The following is a 20,123-nucleotide window of genomic DNA, read 5'->3' as shown; positions in this document are numbered from 1 at the left end:
CTATTAAGTTACACATATTTTGCACAGCCATACAAAACAGAGTTCTGTCGTATCACCATTTATTCAAATACAGTATTTTGGTTTGTTTGTACAGAATAAGTAAATTGTCGTTTTTCCAAAAAGGGGGAGGGGAATCAATTACTGATCCATTAATCCCCCTCCATGGAAAACCTCGTACATTTCCTATGTTCCCCAAAGTGAAGAACATTTGTTTGTTCACCACTGCAACCCTTGCCAGTAAAAAGACAATCCAAATGCATCATATTTGTTCAGAAGTTCCATGCAGGGCTTCCTCTGGAGCAAGTGTGCATGGGACGGTGCTTCTTCACCGTTATTATTCTGGGTGCCCTGGATAGTTGCTTTTTAACCAGGCAGCAATTCCTCAAGCAAAGCTTTCTGGCAACCCGGCGTCGCCGCGGCGAGATCGGAAAAGCTGCGCCTGTTGAACTTTTGTCCGCCGCGCTACTGTTTAAAGGGGAGGACGCCAAGTCGAAGGGGGGAAGCGTAGCAACAGCTTCAGCTTTCACTGCAGGCCCCGTTTCTAGGGCATTCGGCTCGCTGACTATGAAAGGTTTTTGGCCGGCTGCGAGGGGGGCGGGGCGTGGCAAGATGAGAAGCTGCCTTCGAACGCCGAGAGGGGGCCGAGGCCGACCTCTGACCTCACGTCCGGCGCGGCGCCTTGGAGACGGTTGCCCGGCAACGGGACGCAAGCGCCGGGGCCTGTGCTCTCTGGTCCCCACCGCCACCCAAGCCCGGCGGCCATGGATGCTGAGACGCTGCCCTACGCGCTGGACCTGGTGGCGGGCAGCGGCGTGTGCCTGAGCCCGGAGAAGCGAGCGGCCCTGCGGAACTCGCTGCTGCTGGTGCGCCGGGACTACCGCTTCGAGCAAGTCCGCCTGTGGGGCCGCATCCAGGGCACCCGAGGAGCCTACTACATCGCCGAGGGCGTGGGGCCCGACAGGGCGGGGGCCAGAAGCCGCCTCTACAGGTGGGCAGCTGGGCTGGCAGAAGATGTAGCGCAGGTGAAATAGCGGGGGGAGACATGGCTCCAGCAGGTTGGCCGTCCCTGCCTCCACTTTACTCCTGTGCCTTTAATAGCTGCTTCCCAGGTAGAGGTTTGCACAGGTGCGCAGTTTTCTGAGAAGGGTTGCGAGATGCCCTCAAAGTGTCAGCTGTCAGACTTTTCAGCAGGCCAAGCTTTTCCCAGCAGCGCAGCACCGCGCTAGAAACCCTAATCACACAGTCATTGGTTCAAACCCCACAATGGGTGAAAGATTCCCCACATTGCAAGAGGTTGGACTAGATGATCCTCGTGGTCCTACTCTACAATTCTGTGATTCTAATGGTGAGCCTTAGTTAATCACAGCTACGTTTTCAAACCCAGTCAAAACATTAAGTTCAAATCAGTGGTTGCAAGGGGGCAGTAATGTCTAGAAGCAACATCCTCCTGATGCCTTATTAAAAAATGTGTGTGAGAGAGGGAGTGAGGTTAATTTTAAATGGCAACATAGGCAGAGAGGGCAAGTTAAACTTTAAATGAAAGTTAACACTTGTGGAGCACTTCTGAGTGTTCAGAGCACTTTGCAGGCATTATCTATTATCTCCATATTGCAGACAGGGCGACTGAGGCTGAAAGAGTAGACTTGCCTAAGGCCATCTAATGAGTTAATGGCATAGGCAAGAGGTGGCCCATGAACTTCACAGCGCAGTCCCTTAACAGCACATTCCTATTTAGAAACTAGTCTCATTAAGTTCAGTGTGTCATACTTCCAGGTATGTTTGTACTGGATTGTAGTCTTAGTCACTATTTAAAGCCATTTTCTTACTGGCAGGGGCCACTTTGGGGCATGGAGCCACAACACGAGGAAGCTGTTGTTGTTGTTGTTGTTTTTTTTTTTTAAAAAAAGCTTTATTTTGCAAGGCAAGGGGCATATTCAGGGAGAGGTTCATCTTCTGTCTCTTGCGTGTCCCTGATTTATATAGCACCGTAGTTTGGTAGGAATTCTGACCTGATCCTTTATGAATTTCCTACTATCTGTTTTAGTTTGGCCCTCAGATTTAGAAGCCATTCTGCCTTTCCTCCTACCTAACTATCTCAAGTGGCTTTCCCACTCCTCCTTCACACGTTGTGGTGCCATGAGGGGGCAGTTGGTTTTTATCTCTGCTTGCCACATGTTCTCTTGCTTGTTTCTGTGAGATCTTTTAGTAGACCTCCAAATGTCTGAAAACATTAGTTTTTTTGCCAGTAAAAATATGCTTTACCCTTTTATTATGTATGTGTGAATGACAGCTTGAATTGTGTTGAATGGAGCCTTCTGCCACCTCCTAATGAGGAATTTACTGCACTGACTTCAGTGCTAAAGGGACGTTTCCAAGGGGACCCATCCTATGAATATGAACACTATGAGAAGAAAGAAGAAGGTGAGAGACCATTTGAAGAGGAAGCAACAGTGAGTATATTGCAGCACCCCTGGCATCCCGTCACCTAATGCTCACAAGATATTTTTTCACAATTTGCACTTGTGCTTTTTTGAAGTAAATCATTTTTCCTAATTTTCTAGGAATGCAGAGCAATATGATATAATTATGACATCGGACTACTAACATTTTTGTGTTGCTTCATTTTTGTTTTGCTAGTGTAGGAATTTAATATTTGGAATTTTTTTTAATTAGGTACCACAGATTTTAACTGGAATTTCTTATAAACCTTTCTTATCCATTTAACATATCTGGTCCTTGGAGCTCACTGAGCTTGGTGCAGGCAAAATGCTAAGTTAAAAGGCTTAACAGAAGCTTTTTATAAACACACACACAAACACACCTGCACTCAGTTTCATACAGATATCACACAGGCATATAAAGAAAAGATACAAAAGAGCTAATTCCTATGTTCCAAGGTTGGAATGGAAAGGTAGAAGTTAGAAGTAGCAGTGATGACCTGCTATCCTTTATCCACCCCAGCAATCCAGCTACATATTCACTAGAGTTTGTCAAGAGATTCATGCCAAACAACTTCTCCCTCTATCCCTTTTTATACAGTTCTTGTAAAACACTGAGGTTCTATAAAAAGTAATGTACCCCACTCCACTACCCTGCTAGTAATCTAGCCTTCCCTTTCCCTCCACATTTGACTTTGGCCTACACCCCAGGTGTATTCCATATGTATGAGTTGAATATTCCAGCAAGCCTCTATATACTTATTTCCCACTTCTCTGTGGGTGTGTCTCATGTGGAACACATACATACATGTGCTGAGTACCTTCTCAGTTGAACCCAATTTCACTTTCCTGTACTCCTTCAGCTGGTCCCTCTTTTCCTAATCTTGCTGTAACCTAACTGCAGGCTGTGGTTCCTGTTTTGACGCAGCTGACTTATTGTGTGTGTGTTAAAACAGCATCTGTCTTAAGCCCCAATGCCATGTGATGAAAATAAATGTATTGGCGTACGTTTCTCCTAATATATATATTAAGTTTGTAGGTGCATGATTCTGTTCCAGTTCTCATTCTAGTATGTAAAACTAAGGTGGCTTTTCTTAATGTTTGCTTTTTTCTAAAGAATTTGATCAAGGAAGAAGTTCGTCTTGTATCTGCAATAGATCAGATAGATAAAGCAGTGGGTATTGTTCCACGGGGTGCCTATATAAAGTCACCACTGGGACCTGTGCATGAAAATAGAAACTTTGAAGGTAAGTCATAACTGTGTCTTTGAACGCAAAAGTCGCCACAAACAGTTATTTCTTCCATGTTTGACTTGGTGGCAAGGGTCTCTGCTGCTACAGTGAGCTGTGGGGAAATAAGGGGATGCACACATCGGCATAAATTAAAACAATAGAAATACTTAACTAACTGACCAATCACTTCGGTTCTGCCCTCCCTAACCAAGTCCTGCCTCCGCCCCCAAATCCTGGCTATGCCCATGGATGCACAACTAGAACTATTTGTTCCTTTTTGGGGCAACAACAGCACTAAAGTAAACCATATTTCAGTTCATTTGTTGCACTCATGCTCTTTAGTCTTGCTAGCCATGCGAGGAAATGTTACTATGCATGACAGTGTAAAGCATCCTGTCCCTCATGTGGAGGACCTTAATTATAGTAGATGTATGACAAGCCTTGTACATTTGGCAACATAGGCCTATCTGGAATGACTTTGATTTTGGAGCTACCTATCTCATGATCCTGTAGCGCTTTTGGTTATGGTGCTGGTTTGAATAATGCTTTCTTTGATTTCTGGGCTCAGTTTAGATTGCAGCAGCTACCAATATATTTCCCTTGGTTCAAAGTGGGCTGCATAAAAGTAACTGATTTTCCATGGTACTGCAAGACTACCTATTTCTAGAGGTCTCTGTCTACCTCTGTGGGTTCATTTAGTGTCATCAGCACATAGATGCTTCATAAGTCTATTAGATAGTGAGCTTGTAGTAAATTGAAAGATGGCAAAGTTCTTATTAACCCAACAGGTCTGTCTTTGGTGGAGGCTAAAAAATTAAGCTCCTATTTCCATTTCACTGAGCCTGTAAATTTGAAGAACAAAACTCTTCTGGAGAAAGCTGACCTGGACCCTGCCATTGACTTCCTGGATTCACTTGAACATGATATTCCTAAAGGTAGGGAAGATGTGACATTCCAAATGCAAAATGAAAACAGTGTTGTGAAGCTTTCATATCCACTTAAGAAGTGCTATCTGCTTTTTCACTGTGTAATAATAACGATAAGCATTTATATGGAGCTTTTTAGTGCTTAGAGAACTCTTGTTTCAACCCACTGCAGGTTTGTAGGTCTACAATTTCCATATTGTAGACTGCGGGAAGGACTCTGAGCATGATGGCAGTTTACCTAAGGCCATGTAGCTTTTTCATGACTAAACTGAGCTCACAGTTTCCACTCTTGTTGGTGTGTGTGCATAAAAAAAAGATGTATGGCCTTCCTTTCAATACAGTAATTTTCAAAGTGGAGAACAATCTAAATAGTGCAATAAAGCACACGCACACAAAAGCATGAACCCCATAAGCAGAGCTGCTAAACCGAAATAAAATCAGATTAGGCACACCAAATAGCAAAGGCTGCCCCAAAACTAACATGCCACATTATTTCTCATAACAAAACATGATACATATAATTTGTGCATGGTCTGGTTCTTCAGATATACCTACCTTTCCAGTGGCAGGATAAAACACATGAAAACAAAATGAGCTGTTGCATCCTTTCACTGGGTAGCTTTGTGTGGGTCTTGTGTCAGCACCCTGTTCTGCTTGAACTTTCTGTGTTTTCTCTTCATTAAAAGGGGCTTGCAGCAGCCAGTGTCCTGGTGGGCGAGATAAGGCTACTTAGAGATAGGAACATTTTTATGTGGTTTGAAGTATTTTGCAAGACCATTTCCACCCAATATTGCCTCTTATCTAAATGGGGTCTTGTTAACTCTAACCTTGTATCCTGGGCAGTCTAAGTTCAAACTTTTCTTTGATAAATCTCTTACCTTGGCAGGAGAAAATGTAACAGTTTAGGAAATGGAGGAATACACTCATTATTAAATGTGAATATCTTAGCCCCTAAGTGCAATGAAAACAATTAATGTAGCTCTTATTGTTTTCTAATTTATGCTGTTTTAGAGCTCCCTCCTTAAAATACTTTTTGCTTCCATATAAACATAACAAAACTACCAGAACTGAATGCAGATTGCTCTTTTGTACATATATGACCCTTTATTATCTGCAAATTGAACATGTCAGCCCTTCTGAAGTTTCCTAACCCCTCATCAACACAAACCTTATTACCTCTCCCACTTTCACACATTTCTTTTGCTTCCTATATGCTGTTCTTGAGTTCTCATCCTCTTAATCTTTTCTCCAGAGCCCATTCCACACTGCTCAGTATGTTGAATTAAACTATTCCATGTTGTGTATCCAATGCATCTCCTTCACCTCTAGCTACTCATTAAATACTTCCAACAGAGTTTGTCTAGAAAAGGGTGTTTTAGAGGCTGTGGTGCTCAGGCTAGAATTTGGTTTGTAGCTTAGGACGTTTTTTTATCATGATTTTTTATATCTCTCACATAAAAATCTTTGCTGATTTTGTTACTGTAGTTAGGGCTAACGTTGTTTGTGCTCAGCCATTATTTCAAACAAGAAGTCAAAAGGGAACAACAAAAATTACATGAGTTAGCTTTTGTATTTAATGCCCCCCCCCTTTATGGCCAGTATTAGTGAACTTCTCACAACAAATTTGCTTTTCAAAGTCATTAATCTGTTACCTTTACTTCATGAGCAGAGTAGCATGTGGCATGGCTCCTTCCTATCAGTAGGGTGGCCATTTGTCCTACTTTACAGAGTGTAGTCCTCTGTTTGTAGGGCTGTAAAGTACAAGTCCTGAATAAAGATAAAGAGCTTTAAGAGGAGACAGCAGGGTCTTTGAAGTTGCTCATCTGCATTCAGTAGACCCAGCATGCAGACAGGTTACCTGGTCACAGTCATGCTCTCTGGTGAGAGGTCTTGTATTTCTGTTTCTAAATCTGCATCATACTTTTAAATTGCTATATGCAAATCTATGGTGCCACCTTTATTTTGGCAATGCATAAGTGGCTATTGTACTTCTCTAACTCTGTGGTTCCATGACATGGGGAACCAACATGGAAGCTGCAAAGTAAGGGCTTCTACACTCAATATTTTATATAAATAGCAATGTTTGAGAATGGTGAATGAGCTTCCTATTCCAGTGCCAGAAAGTAGCAATAGCACTTGAAGCAGCTTGGCTTGTCAGTAAATGCTATAAATTTGATATGGCTTCCAAGCGGTTCCTATCAAAAAATGTTTGGGAATTGCTGAATTTGATGAAGAATTGTACAGAATTTGAGAATGGGAAGCTGGAGTGAGAGAGGGGGAATATTTGTGCTGTGATCTGCATTACTGCATTCAGAACAGCAGGTATTCATCCTGCTAAATACAGAGTTTTATAAATTTGTAACACAAGGTGGCATCCAAATACAGAAATGTCTGAATAAATTCCACATAACTGCATGAAAATATCCCCCCAATATCACAATTCTGCTCATGCTCACTCTACAGAAGTGACAGGAAAGTATAGGTATGACATTAGATTAGAAGCAGCTGCAAAAGAGAGGACTTTGAAGCAAGTGACAATGGTAAAGGCACTCATATGTATGTGAAAATGTGTAAGGCATGCCTCACAATACACTGGTACCTCTGGATGCGAACGGGATCCGTTCTGGAGCCCTGTTCACATCCAGAAGCAAACACATCAGAGGCGTCTGCGGGTCGCGATTCGCCGCTTCCGTGCATGTGTGTGATGTCATTTTGACCGTCTGAGCATGCACGAGCGACGAAACCCGGAAGTAACACGCTCCGTTACTTCTGGGTCGCCGTAGCGCGCAACCGGAAAATACTTATCCTGAAGCTACTTCAACCCGAGGTACGACTGTAGAGCTATGAACTCTGAAATATTAGAAGAGATTTTAACAAACAGGTTTGCTATAAATCTTATTATTTTTCAGATACAGCAGATCACTTCATCTGAGCCTAAGCAGTTGCTCTAGTTTTGTGTGGTATACCATATTTTTCGCTCCATCAGATGCACTTTTTTCTTCCTAAAAAGTAAGGGAAATGTCTGTGTGTCTTATGGAGTGAATGTGTGGTCCCTGGAGGCAAATCGCCCGAGTGTGGCGCACGCCGTTGCCCTGCGCTCCTCAGTTGCTGGCAGCCTCCCCTTTCCCTTGAAGCCCTGAAAAGGTTTGGGAGTGGCGGGCAGGCTGTGCACCGTTGCCTTGTGCTCCCGGGCCGCTCTCTTTGTCTGATTCTAGAACCGAGATCTGATTTTAATCTTGAGCTCTCAATCTTTCATTTATAGAAATTATGTTGAGTTGTGTGATTCTTGAATTGGCCCCTAACTGGGCCTCACACATTTATGGGTATTTAAGATGAACAGAAATATAGCTCATATTATGACTATAATATACCACAGCTACGAAATGTATATCATGAGCCAGAGCCCCAACTTCTTCCAACTCCCTCGCCAAAATAACTTGACGATGGTGCTCATTGTGTCTGATTACCAGGAGTTACTATTAGGTCTTATTATACTATATTATACTTCCCCCACTGCTTCTGAGAACTATCTGTATCAGAATTATCCAACACTTGTTTCCTTTGTAGGGTTGAACTTTATCGGTACAGCATTTAATGGGGCTTTAGTATTGGGCGATGGGGCCTCTTTGTGCAAGTGCTTGGAGAAAATCCTCCAGGTTTTATGTTAGTGCTTTAATAGATGCAAAAGCCCCAGGTGCTGGGAAGATTGAAGCTAAGAGACATGAACCTGTTTTATATCCAGGCATTAGCACAACTAATTTATTCCCTTTCACAGTCCCCCTGCTCCCCCTGAAGTGATTAATCCCCTATCAAGCTCTGTCTCCAGCTATTCAAGAAGCCTGAGTCTGTAGGGTTTTTGGGGGTTTTTTTTAACAGCCCCTCGCCAGCAAGCAGACTGTAAGGCAGCCTGTTATCGGTGTGTGGTGGAGGTGGTTTGAAGACAAATGGCTGCCTATCTCCCAAGTGGCCTTGCAAAACCCAACAAAGTGCTATGCTGTGCTGGCCACCTACTTTCCCCCAGCCTCCTCTCCCTGCTAACGTTTCACAGATGTGACCTGAGCCCTCCTCTTTCATAGCTTAACACTAAGCAGCACCTCCACAGCCTTGTGAAAACTCTGAGCCCGAGAGCACTTTACCTCGCAGCCTGCCAAGAGCCACATGGGGACAAGACCTTTCAAGCTGCTTTTCTGAAATCCAAACTAAGAAGTTTATAATGGATGAGGGGGAAGTAATGGTGTTGGAGAGAAAATGGTGTTACAAAGAAGGCACAGAGAGAGGGGGGAAGTCTGGTGGTGCTTCTCTAGTCTGTTCTTCAGTGGGGAAGGGCAGCTTTGAGAACTTGCGGGTTCAAAAGATAACAGCAGTGCAGCCTTTGGAGCTTATGCAACATGGTAGAACAGGCATAGGCAACATTTGGCCCCCCAGATGTTTTGGCCTACAACTCCCATGATCCCTAGCTAACAGGACCAGTGGTCAGAGGTCATGGGAATTGTAGTCCAAAATTGTAGTCCGAAGGTTGCCCATGTCTGTGGTAGAACAATCCAGGAAGCAGCCATGCAGTGAAATGAGTTGCTGGAGTATATGCTTAACCTTCTGGAGGATAAATGACTCCCCAGACTGTGTGGATAAGTTGATCTGGTCAAATGGCCAAGTTAGCAGGTAATTTGCTTGTGCGTTAATACTATTTTAGCATTGGGCTGTTGTACCAGTCACCTTCCAGTAGGAGACACTGTGGGGTCAGCCTCAATAGGAAGAACAGAAACCCTAATCAAGTAATATGAGAAAAGTTTGGACTCTTTAGTGAAGTGAAGACAGAGAAACCAGACTGTGTGTGGTATATGCTGACCTCTTGAACTGTGGATATGGAGAGGAGACTATCAGCCCTGCTAGAGTTCACACAACTTTCAGGAGACTATATTGCTTTCCCTTAGTACCAGCATCTTATGTGTGTTCAGCTCAGGGTCTCCCATGATTTTCCCTATCAAAGGCCACACACTAGGCCTGTACGTGCCAAGAATGTGTGTCTGTATTGACACTTTTGGAGTCTGATGTTGCTACTCCTACACTGATCATAGGGTGTTCCCTCAAGGTGTGACCTTTTCTTTGGAACTGATCCTTATGAGACAATTGTAACATGAACAAGAGCCAGTTAGAATTGCTGCTTTTGACTTTCTGACCACCCACAATTTGCCCAAATTATTGGAACTATGCCTATATCTCTTAAGCTTTGCCTCTGTATGTAATAAACTGTCATACTGGGTTTTTGGGTTCAAACTGTCAAGTACTTCAGGGGTCTGGTGTATCGTTGTGAAGGAGACTGTTCATTGTTTCTGAGGTGGTTTTACTGTCCGAGAGTGTCATTCCAGGGCATGCAATTATAGGCTTTTAATTTTACTTTTTGAAAGGGAGAAAAATATTTTTTCCCTTCAATATGTGACTTAGTTCCTGCTTCATATCTTTTCTTTCAGTTTTGTTATAGGGCTCTTGATTCTGCGTTAATAGCTGCTGAAGCCTTGAGACAGAACCAGGTTATATTTAATACATAAATCAGATATGGTCTAAATCTTGTTCTAGGGACTGATGAGCCTTAATGAAAGTAAAACCCTACCGCAAGAGGCCATTTTTAGGAAACCAGAAGAAAATTCAGTATAGTCAGACTTCGTAAAGCTCTATCTGCAACTATCTGGTGGAGGTTGCTTTGGGAAAGGAGACCTATCCCAGCTTCCCTTTGTAAATGAGGGGAGGAAAGGTAAATGTATAGGTCTTCTTTATGAATGAACTGTATGCAAAAACAACTTCAAAGCATGACAGTGAAATTTTCATGTAAGCTGAGAAATAAGGATATAAAGCCTCCATGTTTTCATAGCTAATCCTTTTTAAAGTTGACATTAGGGATTCACTGTTTCATAGCTCCCAGCTAGCTACCTGTGTGCTCCATTTAGTAGTGGATGGTCTGAATATTTCTGAATACCCACTGATTGATTTTTAGAAAGTAGTTTCTCCTTGGCTGTTCTTAGTATTTGTGATGAAGAACTCTTATAGTTGAGCCAGATGTTGAGATCTCAGTGATGGTCATCCTCAGAACTGCCAGTGCTCTTCTTGCATGCTGAAGAACTTTTTTTTAATTACCTGACCTGATGCAGAGTCTGCCAGTCTGAACCCTGCACAATTTGTGCAAATGTTGGAAGAATTTTTCATTGTCACTGTCAGAGCATGATGCCTATCCCAGAATTAAATTGTTATCCTACCATGTGTCCCAATGCATGCCATGGTCAGTACAGGATATAGTGGTTTTGAATCCAAATACAGATGTTATCAAGTTGCATTATTTAAAACTGCAGCAACAAAAATAAGTGCAGACAATAAACTGCCAGTGGATTGTAAAAGAGATTCACTAATTTGAACAACTAAGTAAGAGAAGCCTTTGGAGGCTGTCATGAGGGTTTTTTATTTGTTATTTTTGTCTTGCTTTGTATGCTATTTATGAATTGGTAGCTTAATTTGCACATTGTATGTCTGTTTCAGACATGCCCCTCTTATTTGTACTGTATGCAATGACCTATGGCAACAAGCAAACATTTATTGTACCAACAGAACATGTGTGCCTTAGTCTTTGAGGTCAGCATGAAAATTTCAGTTTATATCTAACATATTTGCAAGTTGTTTTGGCATTGTATTCAGCAACGTATTATTCTATTGCAATAGTACCTGACAGAGATCACTGTTACTAGATTGGAAAGCTGAGATGAGAGATAAGAGATGAGTACATGGAGAACAGTAATGCAAAAGAGAGCTTCAGTGTGACTCCTTGGGTAATTTTTAGATATAGACATGGAAGACCTTGTTTCAAATCAAAGTTCAGCCATGGACTCATGCATCAGTTTCTATCCACAAAGTAGGAAAAATAATAATCTACTTAACAGGATGAAAGTAAATGCTTTGAAGTAAGTCATTCTATACATCTGAAATGAATAATAAAAATTAATCATGTACTCTGGCATGATGTAAAGGAAATAAAAGAAGCAGCCATCTTATGAGCACAGGTCTATGCTTTCTGGACGGGGCTGCCATACCACCACCCTGCCCCTCCTTTTTTATTTCTGATGGTGAGAAAGGAGAGGTTGGGGTCAAGTTTATGTACATGATACAAACCGGATAAGCTGTAATGAAATTCCCATCAAAAGCCTACCCACATTGACCTAGGGCATCTCTTTCCCCTTGTTGTGGGAAAAGGTTCTCAATCCACATCCTTCTCCCTGCTGTGTGTGTTGAATTATTAGTTGGAGGACTAATTGCCCTTGTTCAGGTTTGCCTCCTGCCCCAGCTTTTTTGGAGTGTGGCCAATTAAGGTGCTTCTGCCCCAGCACTCTTGTCACATTTCATCTCATTTCAGTTTTGATCCCTGTAGTTCTGGAACTAATCTTTATATGTTTCCCATACATGTGCACTTCCTCCTACCAGAACTGCTGTTTTTGTTTTTTTAAAAAATATTCCTTTCTTAATAAATACTGAATTTGTACAATTCTATCCATACTCATCTCAACAAAATCTATCATATGTCTGATTCAGATGTAACGGGATAACTCCCATGAGCTGCAGCAAGCCTTGAGCTGTGTGCTCCCTTCTCCTCTTGCATGCCAGAAGGGGACAGAAGTTGCAACTTCTAATTTTAAACTAACCAGTTTTCTGCAGTGTCCACAGTTGGGGTAACTGATTTGCCTAAACTGGGGTGGGAATCCATTTTCAGCCTGAGGGCCACGTGTGAATGGCTTGTATAGGTACCCCTCCCTCCTTCATCCAGGAAGCAAGATGTATCACCACAGTTCAAGAACAGGGACAAGCACTTGCAGAGGGATGGGGCTTGGAGTAGGCAAGCAACTGCTGGAGGGCTGAATAAAGAGGACTGGAAGGCTGCATTCAGCCCATGGGTGTGAGGAACATAAGAAGCCATCTTACACTGAGTCAGACCACTGGTTTATTTTCCACAGTATTATCTACACCAGGGTTTCCAAACTTGGATCTCTAGCTGTTTTTGGACTACAGTTCCCATCATCCCTGACCACTGGTTCTGCTAGCTAGGGATGATGGGCGTTGTAGTCCAAAAACAGCTGGAGACCCAACTTTGGTAAACCCTGGTCTACACTGACTCATAGCTGGTCTCTATGGTTTCAGGTGAGGGACATTCCCAGCTGTGCCTAGAGATGCCAGGGATTCTTCTCCACCCTGTTAGTCATCTGTTTATCCCAAACTTCTCAGTGCATCCCCCCCAATCACTTTTCAAACCACAAAAAGTCTCATTAGTTTTTTTTAAGTGTATTAGTTGTGCTAGGGCAAATAACTTTAATCCACTCTTAACTGTTCAAACCTAAAGTTCTGGTATACCTCTGAATCCCTCCCACAAAACAGTGATAGTCTGGAGGTACCCTCAGAAGGGAAAGCCACCGATCCCCTTCTTGTGGGGACAAAAGAGTGGGTTGGAACTGCACAAGGGGAGCAAAGAGGGGATCATTCCAACTGGCAAGTCAAAATGCTTGCCTAATGTTTAATGTTGGCAAGAACATCTTGGGGGAAATGGGAGTAGTTAAAAATCAAAGTGCAACTGTATATATGGATGCGAGAGAAGTGACGTAGTTAATTCTGTTGCAGTAGTTTTAGCTGGAGAACAAGGAGCAGAAAAGGATGTATGCGAACACAGCCATAGCCATACGATGCTTTGTGAATAGTATCACCTAGATATAATAGAGGTGTCACTGTTTTTGTTTCCCTAATGCGGCCTTTTGGAACAGGCAGCTTTTACCAGCATTGAAAACTGCTTCTTCCCATCCGCACCCCTGTTCTTTGAAATACATCCAAAACAGGAGTGTTATGGAAGAGTAGATTTGAAGTGGATCAGCTCTGTTGTTTTAAGGGCCTCTCATTTTACAGTTAGTAGATCAAGCGTCTCCACTGCCTGCATATCACAGAGGGCCCAGGTCAGAGTCCAGACAGACACGGGGGATGAGAGTGGATACAGTGGCAGGCTGGAGAGAAAGCAGAAGCCGAGGGGAGGGAGGTTGACGTTTAAAACACAGGCACTAGGGTCCTGGCAGTTGACAGAGGGCCATCGAGGAGTCAGTGGCTGGCAGAGCAGACAAGCTTTCGGAGCAGTGTCTTGTTTGGAAAATGGTTAAGCTCCTCCTCAGCATTCCCACCCGTATTTGGCAGGGTGAAGGTTGCAGCCTGCTCCAGAGGGGGAATGGGAAGCTCCAGATCTTCATCCAAAGGATATTTTTCCCAGGCTCTTTCCTCCCACACAGACCTGACAGGCAATTTTTTTCAGTCCAGACAGTATTTGGCTTAAGCTAGTTCTGGCGGGTACAGCTTAAAAAGCAAATTATGGGGTTTATAGTTATTTGAAAAAATAACACAGTAACTGTGCAAAGCTTTTCTCATGAACGTGCCATATGCCGGATCTCTGATCCTTAGTGAATGTCATCTTCACTGCTGCTGAAATACTGTTGGAGCCACACCTCCTTCTTCACTGCCTCAGCTGGTGTCTTGTGCTTGCTGCTACGTGCTGAGCTCTGCCCACCAAAGTTTCTGACTGGGATATTGACAACAGAGGCAAGAAAAGTATCTCCTTCAACCATAGATAACATTTATGTGCTTATTTAAAGTAAAAGTTGTGCGGCTCCAGGAAATAAAGGAAGCATTAATTTTGGTCATAATCCAGCTAAATTGTGATTAAGTCTTTTTCAACTCACTCGTTCCTTTGGTTTCATTGGAAATGCAGTACAATCTTACAAATGTTTATTTGGAAGTAAGCCCCACTGTGTTCAGTGAGGTTTCCTCCTGATTAAGCCCAATCCTAAACATAAAGGTAAAAGGTAAAGGTACCCCTGCCCGTACGGGCCAGTCGTGTCAGACTCTAGGGTTGTGCGCCCATCTCACTTAAGAGGCCGGGGGCCAGCGCTGTCCGGAGACACTTCTGGGTCACGTGGTCAGCGTGACGAAGCTGCTCTGGTGAGCCAACACCAGCGCAGCACACGGAAACGCCGTTTACCTTCCCGCTATAAAGCGGTACCTATTTATCTACTTGCACTTAGGGGTGCTTTTGAACTGCTAGGTGGGCAGGAGCTGGGACCGAAAGACGGGAGCTCACCCCGCCGCGGGGATTCGAACCGCCGACCATGCGATTGGCAAGCCCTAGGTGCTGAGGTTTTATCCACAGCGCCACCCGCGTCCCAATCCTAAACATACTAGGGAGTAAACCTCACTGAATGCAGTGGAGCTTAATCCTGCAAAAACATGCATAGCATTATGCTCTCAGTCATGCTTAATTTTTTTTGTTAACTCATTATGAGAACAAGATACATTATGTAGCATTAGTTGACAATTCTGTTACATCCTAGGGTATGAGTTTCTATTGTACATAACACCATAAAAGCTACTTGAGATTCTACTGTATGTAATGGAACATAATTTTGAATCTGAATTTAATACTTCGTTTTCTTATAGGATAATTTATGTCCTGCACCTTCTGCCCTAAAAAAGGCCATCAGATAGATCTCCCACTTATTCTGTTAGAACAGCCATGCTACTAAACCCCTAGTCATTTACTGTACTACGCTGCACGGTTGTTTTTTACCTGCCTGCTTTTTTTTACTAAAGTCCTCTTGTGAATAAAAAGCAAGTAAAAAATAATAACAACTAGCAGGCTAGAGGAAGCATAGCAGCTACTATACTTCCTCCTCTACTCCCCATTGGTCTGTCCATCTTCTCCCCTGCTCCATTACTAGAGATCCTCATAGGGAAGGGCTCCTTTTTCTTTTGCACAGGAAAGGGCAATTGGAGCCAGCTCCAGCTTCTGTTTCCATTTGCTGGAGCATATCTTGGCCTCAAACAGCAGGCACAGACAGAGCTGGCTCAATGATCCTTGTGCAGAAGCTGACCGGACTGGCGAAGCAGGGCCCCTGCTTCATCAGCCTGATCACTTGCCTTGAAAAAAATCCATGCATTTGCCTCTGTGAAATTCCTGGGCGCCAATGGTGATCGGATGAATGGGTAATACAATTCTGTATTAAAAACAATAATCCTGCCTTGCAAAATTACAAACAGACAAGAACTCAAAAAATGATTGTCTTCCAGGAGTTGAATTGAATTGAGGCATTTAGTGTTTTTAGCACCCCAACTTTGTGTTTTGCTATGTAATTTTGTGTAACAAAATAGGTAAGAGGTTCCGTGAATAAATTGCACCTTAATTCACAGCCTGATCTCTTCATGGAAGAAATTTTATAGAATTGAGAACGTAGCACAAATGTTCCCAATTTCGCCTCCGTCTCAGTTGTGTGAAGCAATATGTTGATTAAAACTAAAATGGTGGTGTGCGCAGAGAGTGACTCATTTGGGATAGTCTGAGTCTCAATTCGGCTGCTCAAAACAGGAGAAATGGGACATTGTGGTAGGTCTGATGTTTGATTGGCAGGTAACAAGGGGAAAAGCTGTGCTCTTTTACGCAGTCCTCTTGTTGGAAAGGCAGCTGCTTTGTGCAACAGCTGCAATTTCTGAATGGCCTTTAATGGCAGTCCCAAAGAGGATGTCCCAAGGAAAGTGTGTCAAGGAAATCAATATAGGAAAATATGGCTTGCTGGCTGGGGTTGTGCTGGAGAAGATGCATGAAATTGGCCTTCAGAAAAGAAAGGAGAGCACCCCTACCCACTGCTGCTCTTCCAAGTGTCTCTGATATTTATCCTAAAGCTAAGTTGGGATAATGTATGTAGCTAACACACCTTTCAGTCTTCTTGCTTCCTGAACATTTCTTTTGCTATATGAACTACATGACAAGCAGCTTTTCTGAATTAGCTCTGTCATCAAGTGAGGATTATCATCTGTGAGTCTTTTTCCTTTCATTGCAGTATTTTGATGGTTTTAGGTTACTGTCTCCCCCAAACATCTTCTAGCCTCATGGAACCAAATCTGCTTTAATACTCTTGCTTCTCAGGCTGTCATTTCAGGAACTAAAATACTCAGCAAGCCATTGAGCAGCTGATTATAGTAGAAAGTTCATTTTCACATTGTCTCTTAACCTTCTCAGCAGCACCAAAGCATAATTAATATTGAAGGTAATCCCTTTACTGCCCCAGTGCACACTTCCTCCAAAGGTGGAGGCAAATTAAGACTCCCAAGGAAAATTAACTCTTCTATAAACTACTTCCAAGCTGGAAGCTCTGTAAAGTTTCTCTGTCATTCACTTTCCTCTTGCTTTCTTTTCCTTAGCTTGTCCATTGGCCAAATTTCCTTCCTGATACAGGCAATCGGAAAATGTGTCCCAAAGTTGCATTTTAGCCTCAGGATAATAGTCTCTCAAGTCCCAAATCAAAACATAGTAGGTGCATTGATTTCAGTTGATCTATGCAGTGTATGACTAATGTTGGCTATTGACAATTAGGATAGCTAGCCCACATGTAGTCTTGCGTTAGGTGGAGCGCACCCTCCCCCCCAAAAAAAACCAGGATGAAGAGCTGCATGCTTAGTCACTGCCCCTAAAATGCCTCATGCAGTAGCTGCGGCTCACACTTATCAATGGAGCCGGGGGGGAAATGAACAGCTATTCGCTCCCATTCCCTAAACAATTTGGTATTCTCAATCTGACTGGAGCTGCACATAGTTCTGAGTATCAGCAACTTTGCATGTAGAAACTTTCATTTATTAATTTATTTATTTTTACTATGTTTTTATACATGCTGGAAGCTGCCCAGAGTGGCTGGGGCAACCCAGTCAGATGGGTGGGGTACAAATAAATTATTATTATTATTAAGCCAATGTGCACCTCATGCTGTCGGTGGTTGGCCCTGAAGGCTTTTGCCACTAGAAATCAAATAGGCTGTAAGGTGCAATGCTTGTCCTTTTGGAGCTTCTCTTTGGAATAAATCTGATTACTGTACACCTTCCTGATATTATGGGAAGGGCCTTAGCAGACGGTCCCGCCTTCAATCAGACATCCCTAGGTAAGGCTGGGAAAGACTCTAGGTTGTATCCAACTAAGTCTTACTAAGAGAGAATCAGGGCAAGTCTTAGAATGAAAAGGCAGAGCACAGAATCCTAGAATTGCAAACTAAGTCATCTAGAGAGGTTACTTACCTATGCTAATATAATAGAGAAGCTGAACATCGCTCATTAGCAGACCCTGCTTATGTCTTCAGCCTCAGGACTTAATGATAAAAAGGTTATCGTATGATAACTGGATCTTACTAGCATTATTTGCTTGTTATTTTGTGGACCTGGGACCTCATGCTGCATACAAAGGTAGCAGCTACATGAGGGGGTAATACACAATTACATTGGTCTGTTTACTTGTGTAATTAACTGAGCCAAGAATACAGTAGTCTGTACTACAGCTAAGTCAAGCTTGTTCTAGTGCCAGTGTTCACTGAACACATATGATCCTAGTTTGGCTTATCACAGAACAGCTGTCTTTGTCAATTAGGATGAAATCCAGCATCCTATTCTTATGCAGGGTCCTGGAGCATCCAATTTGAGAGGGGAGGCAGAGTGGTAGTACTACGAAGTTTGCTCTGGCCTGGACTCACATTCTACCATGTCCCCAATACTAAACAACATGGCTACATCTACTTTGGCAACGCAGAGAAGAACCTGGACCTGCCCTTCATGCTATGAATAACAGCACAAGGCTGAAAATGGAAGAGATGCCTTGTACTAATTTTGTATTTGAAACTGGGTATGTATTTTTGCTTTAATAGATCAGCATGAAATCAGTCTAATGTGTTAGTGAGACCATATTTTAAAATATTAAGTAGATCAGCTGTGTGCCATCTAGCTTGTAAGCCAGTTGTATGTCTACTCCTTCCCTCTAAATTATGTCAGTCTCCTTAGAGTGCAGCAAGACCAGTACCACAGAAGCATTATTGTTGGTTCACTTTGGTTTTACTTTGTATTTATGTACTTAAACATTGATTTGGCAGGGATTGTTTGTTTTGGTAATACTGATTTATTCTGCATTTGTTGAATTGTTGATTTTTGTCATTTGAATTTACTAACATGTTCTGTAATTTGTATGTTTGTATTTTGAATGTTTTGATTTTTTTGAATGTTTGGTGTGAGCTGCACAGCTCATTGTGGAAAAGCAGCATATAAGTAAACTAAATCATCAGTAAACACCTTTTGATAAATTACCATATGCACTTGCCATATGTACTCATTCCCTGCAGGGCTCATATTCTGTCTCCATTACTTTACCAGAGGAACTGGAAATAAGAGACCTCCTAGGATTAGGAAATCAGGAGTCCTAATTGTCGGTTTGCTATCCAGGCACATGAGCTATATAAACACAGAAAATGAAATTGTTTTGTGGTATAAAGTGTTACAGATAGTTATGCATAGTCTACAAGTCTAGTAGGACACACGAGTGATTTCTGGTTTGACTATTTGCTCTGGACTCCAACATTTCCTTTAATTATGCACACTTTCTAAACACACATCACTTTTCCAATTGCACCAACAAAATCAGGCTGTAGTACAATCATTCTTCATGTACAGTACTTCAGAACTTGATACTTTATGGACATTATTTTTGCTTTAAGTATACATTATATTGGGCTGACTGCACATATTCACAGATTCCATAAGTTGCATGTATTTCTGAGATGTAATTGTGTGTGAAAATGAAGTTTAGAATGCACAGGTATTCTGTAGAAGGTTTCACTTCAGGTAATCAATCCTATCTTTACAGAAGCATTCTCTTGCTTAACAAGCTATTCTTGAACCTCAGGATAACTGCTTTCCTACAATGCAGCATAAAAAGCCATTACAAAAATACCATTCTCTCCAGTGGCTCTTTTAGGAATGTTGCTGTGTCTGATGACTTTGGTTAATAGGTTCAGGTAGGGAGGGATTACTGTGAGCTGGTAGATCTAAAAAAGACTGCTGGCCTCAAAATAGCGGCTGCAATAAAACAAGCATTAGAGCTGAGCAGCAGAAAGACTTAAGCATATTTTTTTGACCCAGAGCATTTCCCCAGCATAGAAACTGAGGTAGCCTGTAGAGGAAGTGACAACTACAGTTGTGTGATACTAGCTGCCTCACTTCTATCCAGGCTTTCCCCCATAATCACCATTTAAGGCTCCCTTGTGCATGTTTCCCAGCAACCTGGCTATAGCAATACTCCCCCAGTCTACCCCATCACCTTGAAATATTCAAAATTTTACAGGACAAAAAGTATGCAAATCATAGGCTACAGATGAAAGGTGGCATACAAATAAATAATAATAATCACAACTGAGCAAAGTTGTTTGATTTTGTCTATAGTGGTTGCAGGCTGTACTGTTCCCAGAATCTCCTTTTGGTTTCACAAATATTAATCTCATTTTTGTCCTCAAAATCATGTTTTTCTCTCAAGGCTAAAGTGGACCTATATAACTGATCAGAAGACTGAAGCTGAATGTGTATTTATTGCATCTGTGGGGAACTACTTTGCGGTAAATATTCTTCCTAAGTTTACACATGCACTCCTGTAGGATTTTGTGGGGGGA

General features: G+C 42.4%; 1 protein-coding gene across 3 annotated transcripts; it reads left to right on the top strand.

The window, feature by feature from the left end:
• The first annotated feature begins 671 nt into the window (after positions 1-671).
• On the top strand, positions 672-18,767 carry RSPH9 (radial spoke head component 9). 3 transcript variants are annotated; one of them, XR_013836873.1, is made up of 6 exons: positions 672-988; positions 2,291-2,450; positions 3,556-3,685; positions 4,459-4,605; positions 16,852-16,960; positions 18,092-18,199. XR_013836873.1 is itself a non-coding variant. In XM_079969352.1 (5 exons), exons 1-5 carry the CDS (start codon positions 762-764, stop codon positions 18,064-18,066), a joined length of 669 nt encoding a protein of 222 aa, XP_079825478.1. In that variant the 5' UTR covers positions 672-761; the 3' UTR covers positions 18,067-18,199. The 3 variants fall into 3 exon arrangements, 2 of the variants coding, with proteins under 2 accessions (XP_079825478.1, XP_079825477.1); XM_079969352.1 differs by lacking the exon at positions 16,852-16,960 and having other exon boundaries at positions 18,062-18,199; XM_079969351.1 differs by lacking the exon at positions 16,852-16,960 and having other exon boundaries at positions 674-988; positions 18,092-18,767.
• The last annotated feature ends 1,356 nt before the right edge of the window (positions 18,768-20,123 follow it).

The sequence above is a fragment of the Podarcis cretensis genome (genome assembly GCF_951804945.1).
Source record: "Podarcis cretensis genome assembly, chromosome: 3".
NCBI lineage: Eukaryota > Metazoa > Chordata > Lepidosauria > Squamata > Lacertidae > Podarcis > Podarcis cretensis.
This window is presented reverse-complemented; position numbering and strand designations above follow the sequence as displayed.

Excerpts from the sequence above, each read along its gene's own strand:
- RSPH9 (XM_079969351.1), top strand. The coding sequence starts at position 762 with ATGGATGCTGAGACGCTGCCCTACGCGCTGGACCTGGTGGCGGGCAGC. Across the intron at positions 2,451-3,555 it reads CATTTGAAGAGGAAGCAACA|AATTTGATCAAGGAAGAAGT; the intron begins GTGAGTATATTG and ends TTTTTTCTAAAG. Across the intron at positions 4,606-18,091 it reads TGAACATGATATTCCTAAAG|GGTCCTGGAGCATCCAATTT; the intron begins GTAGGGAAGATG and ends ATTCTTATGCAG.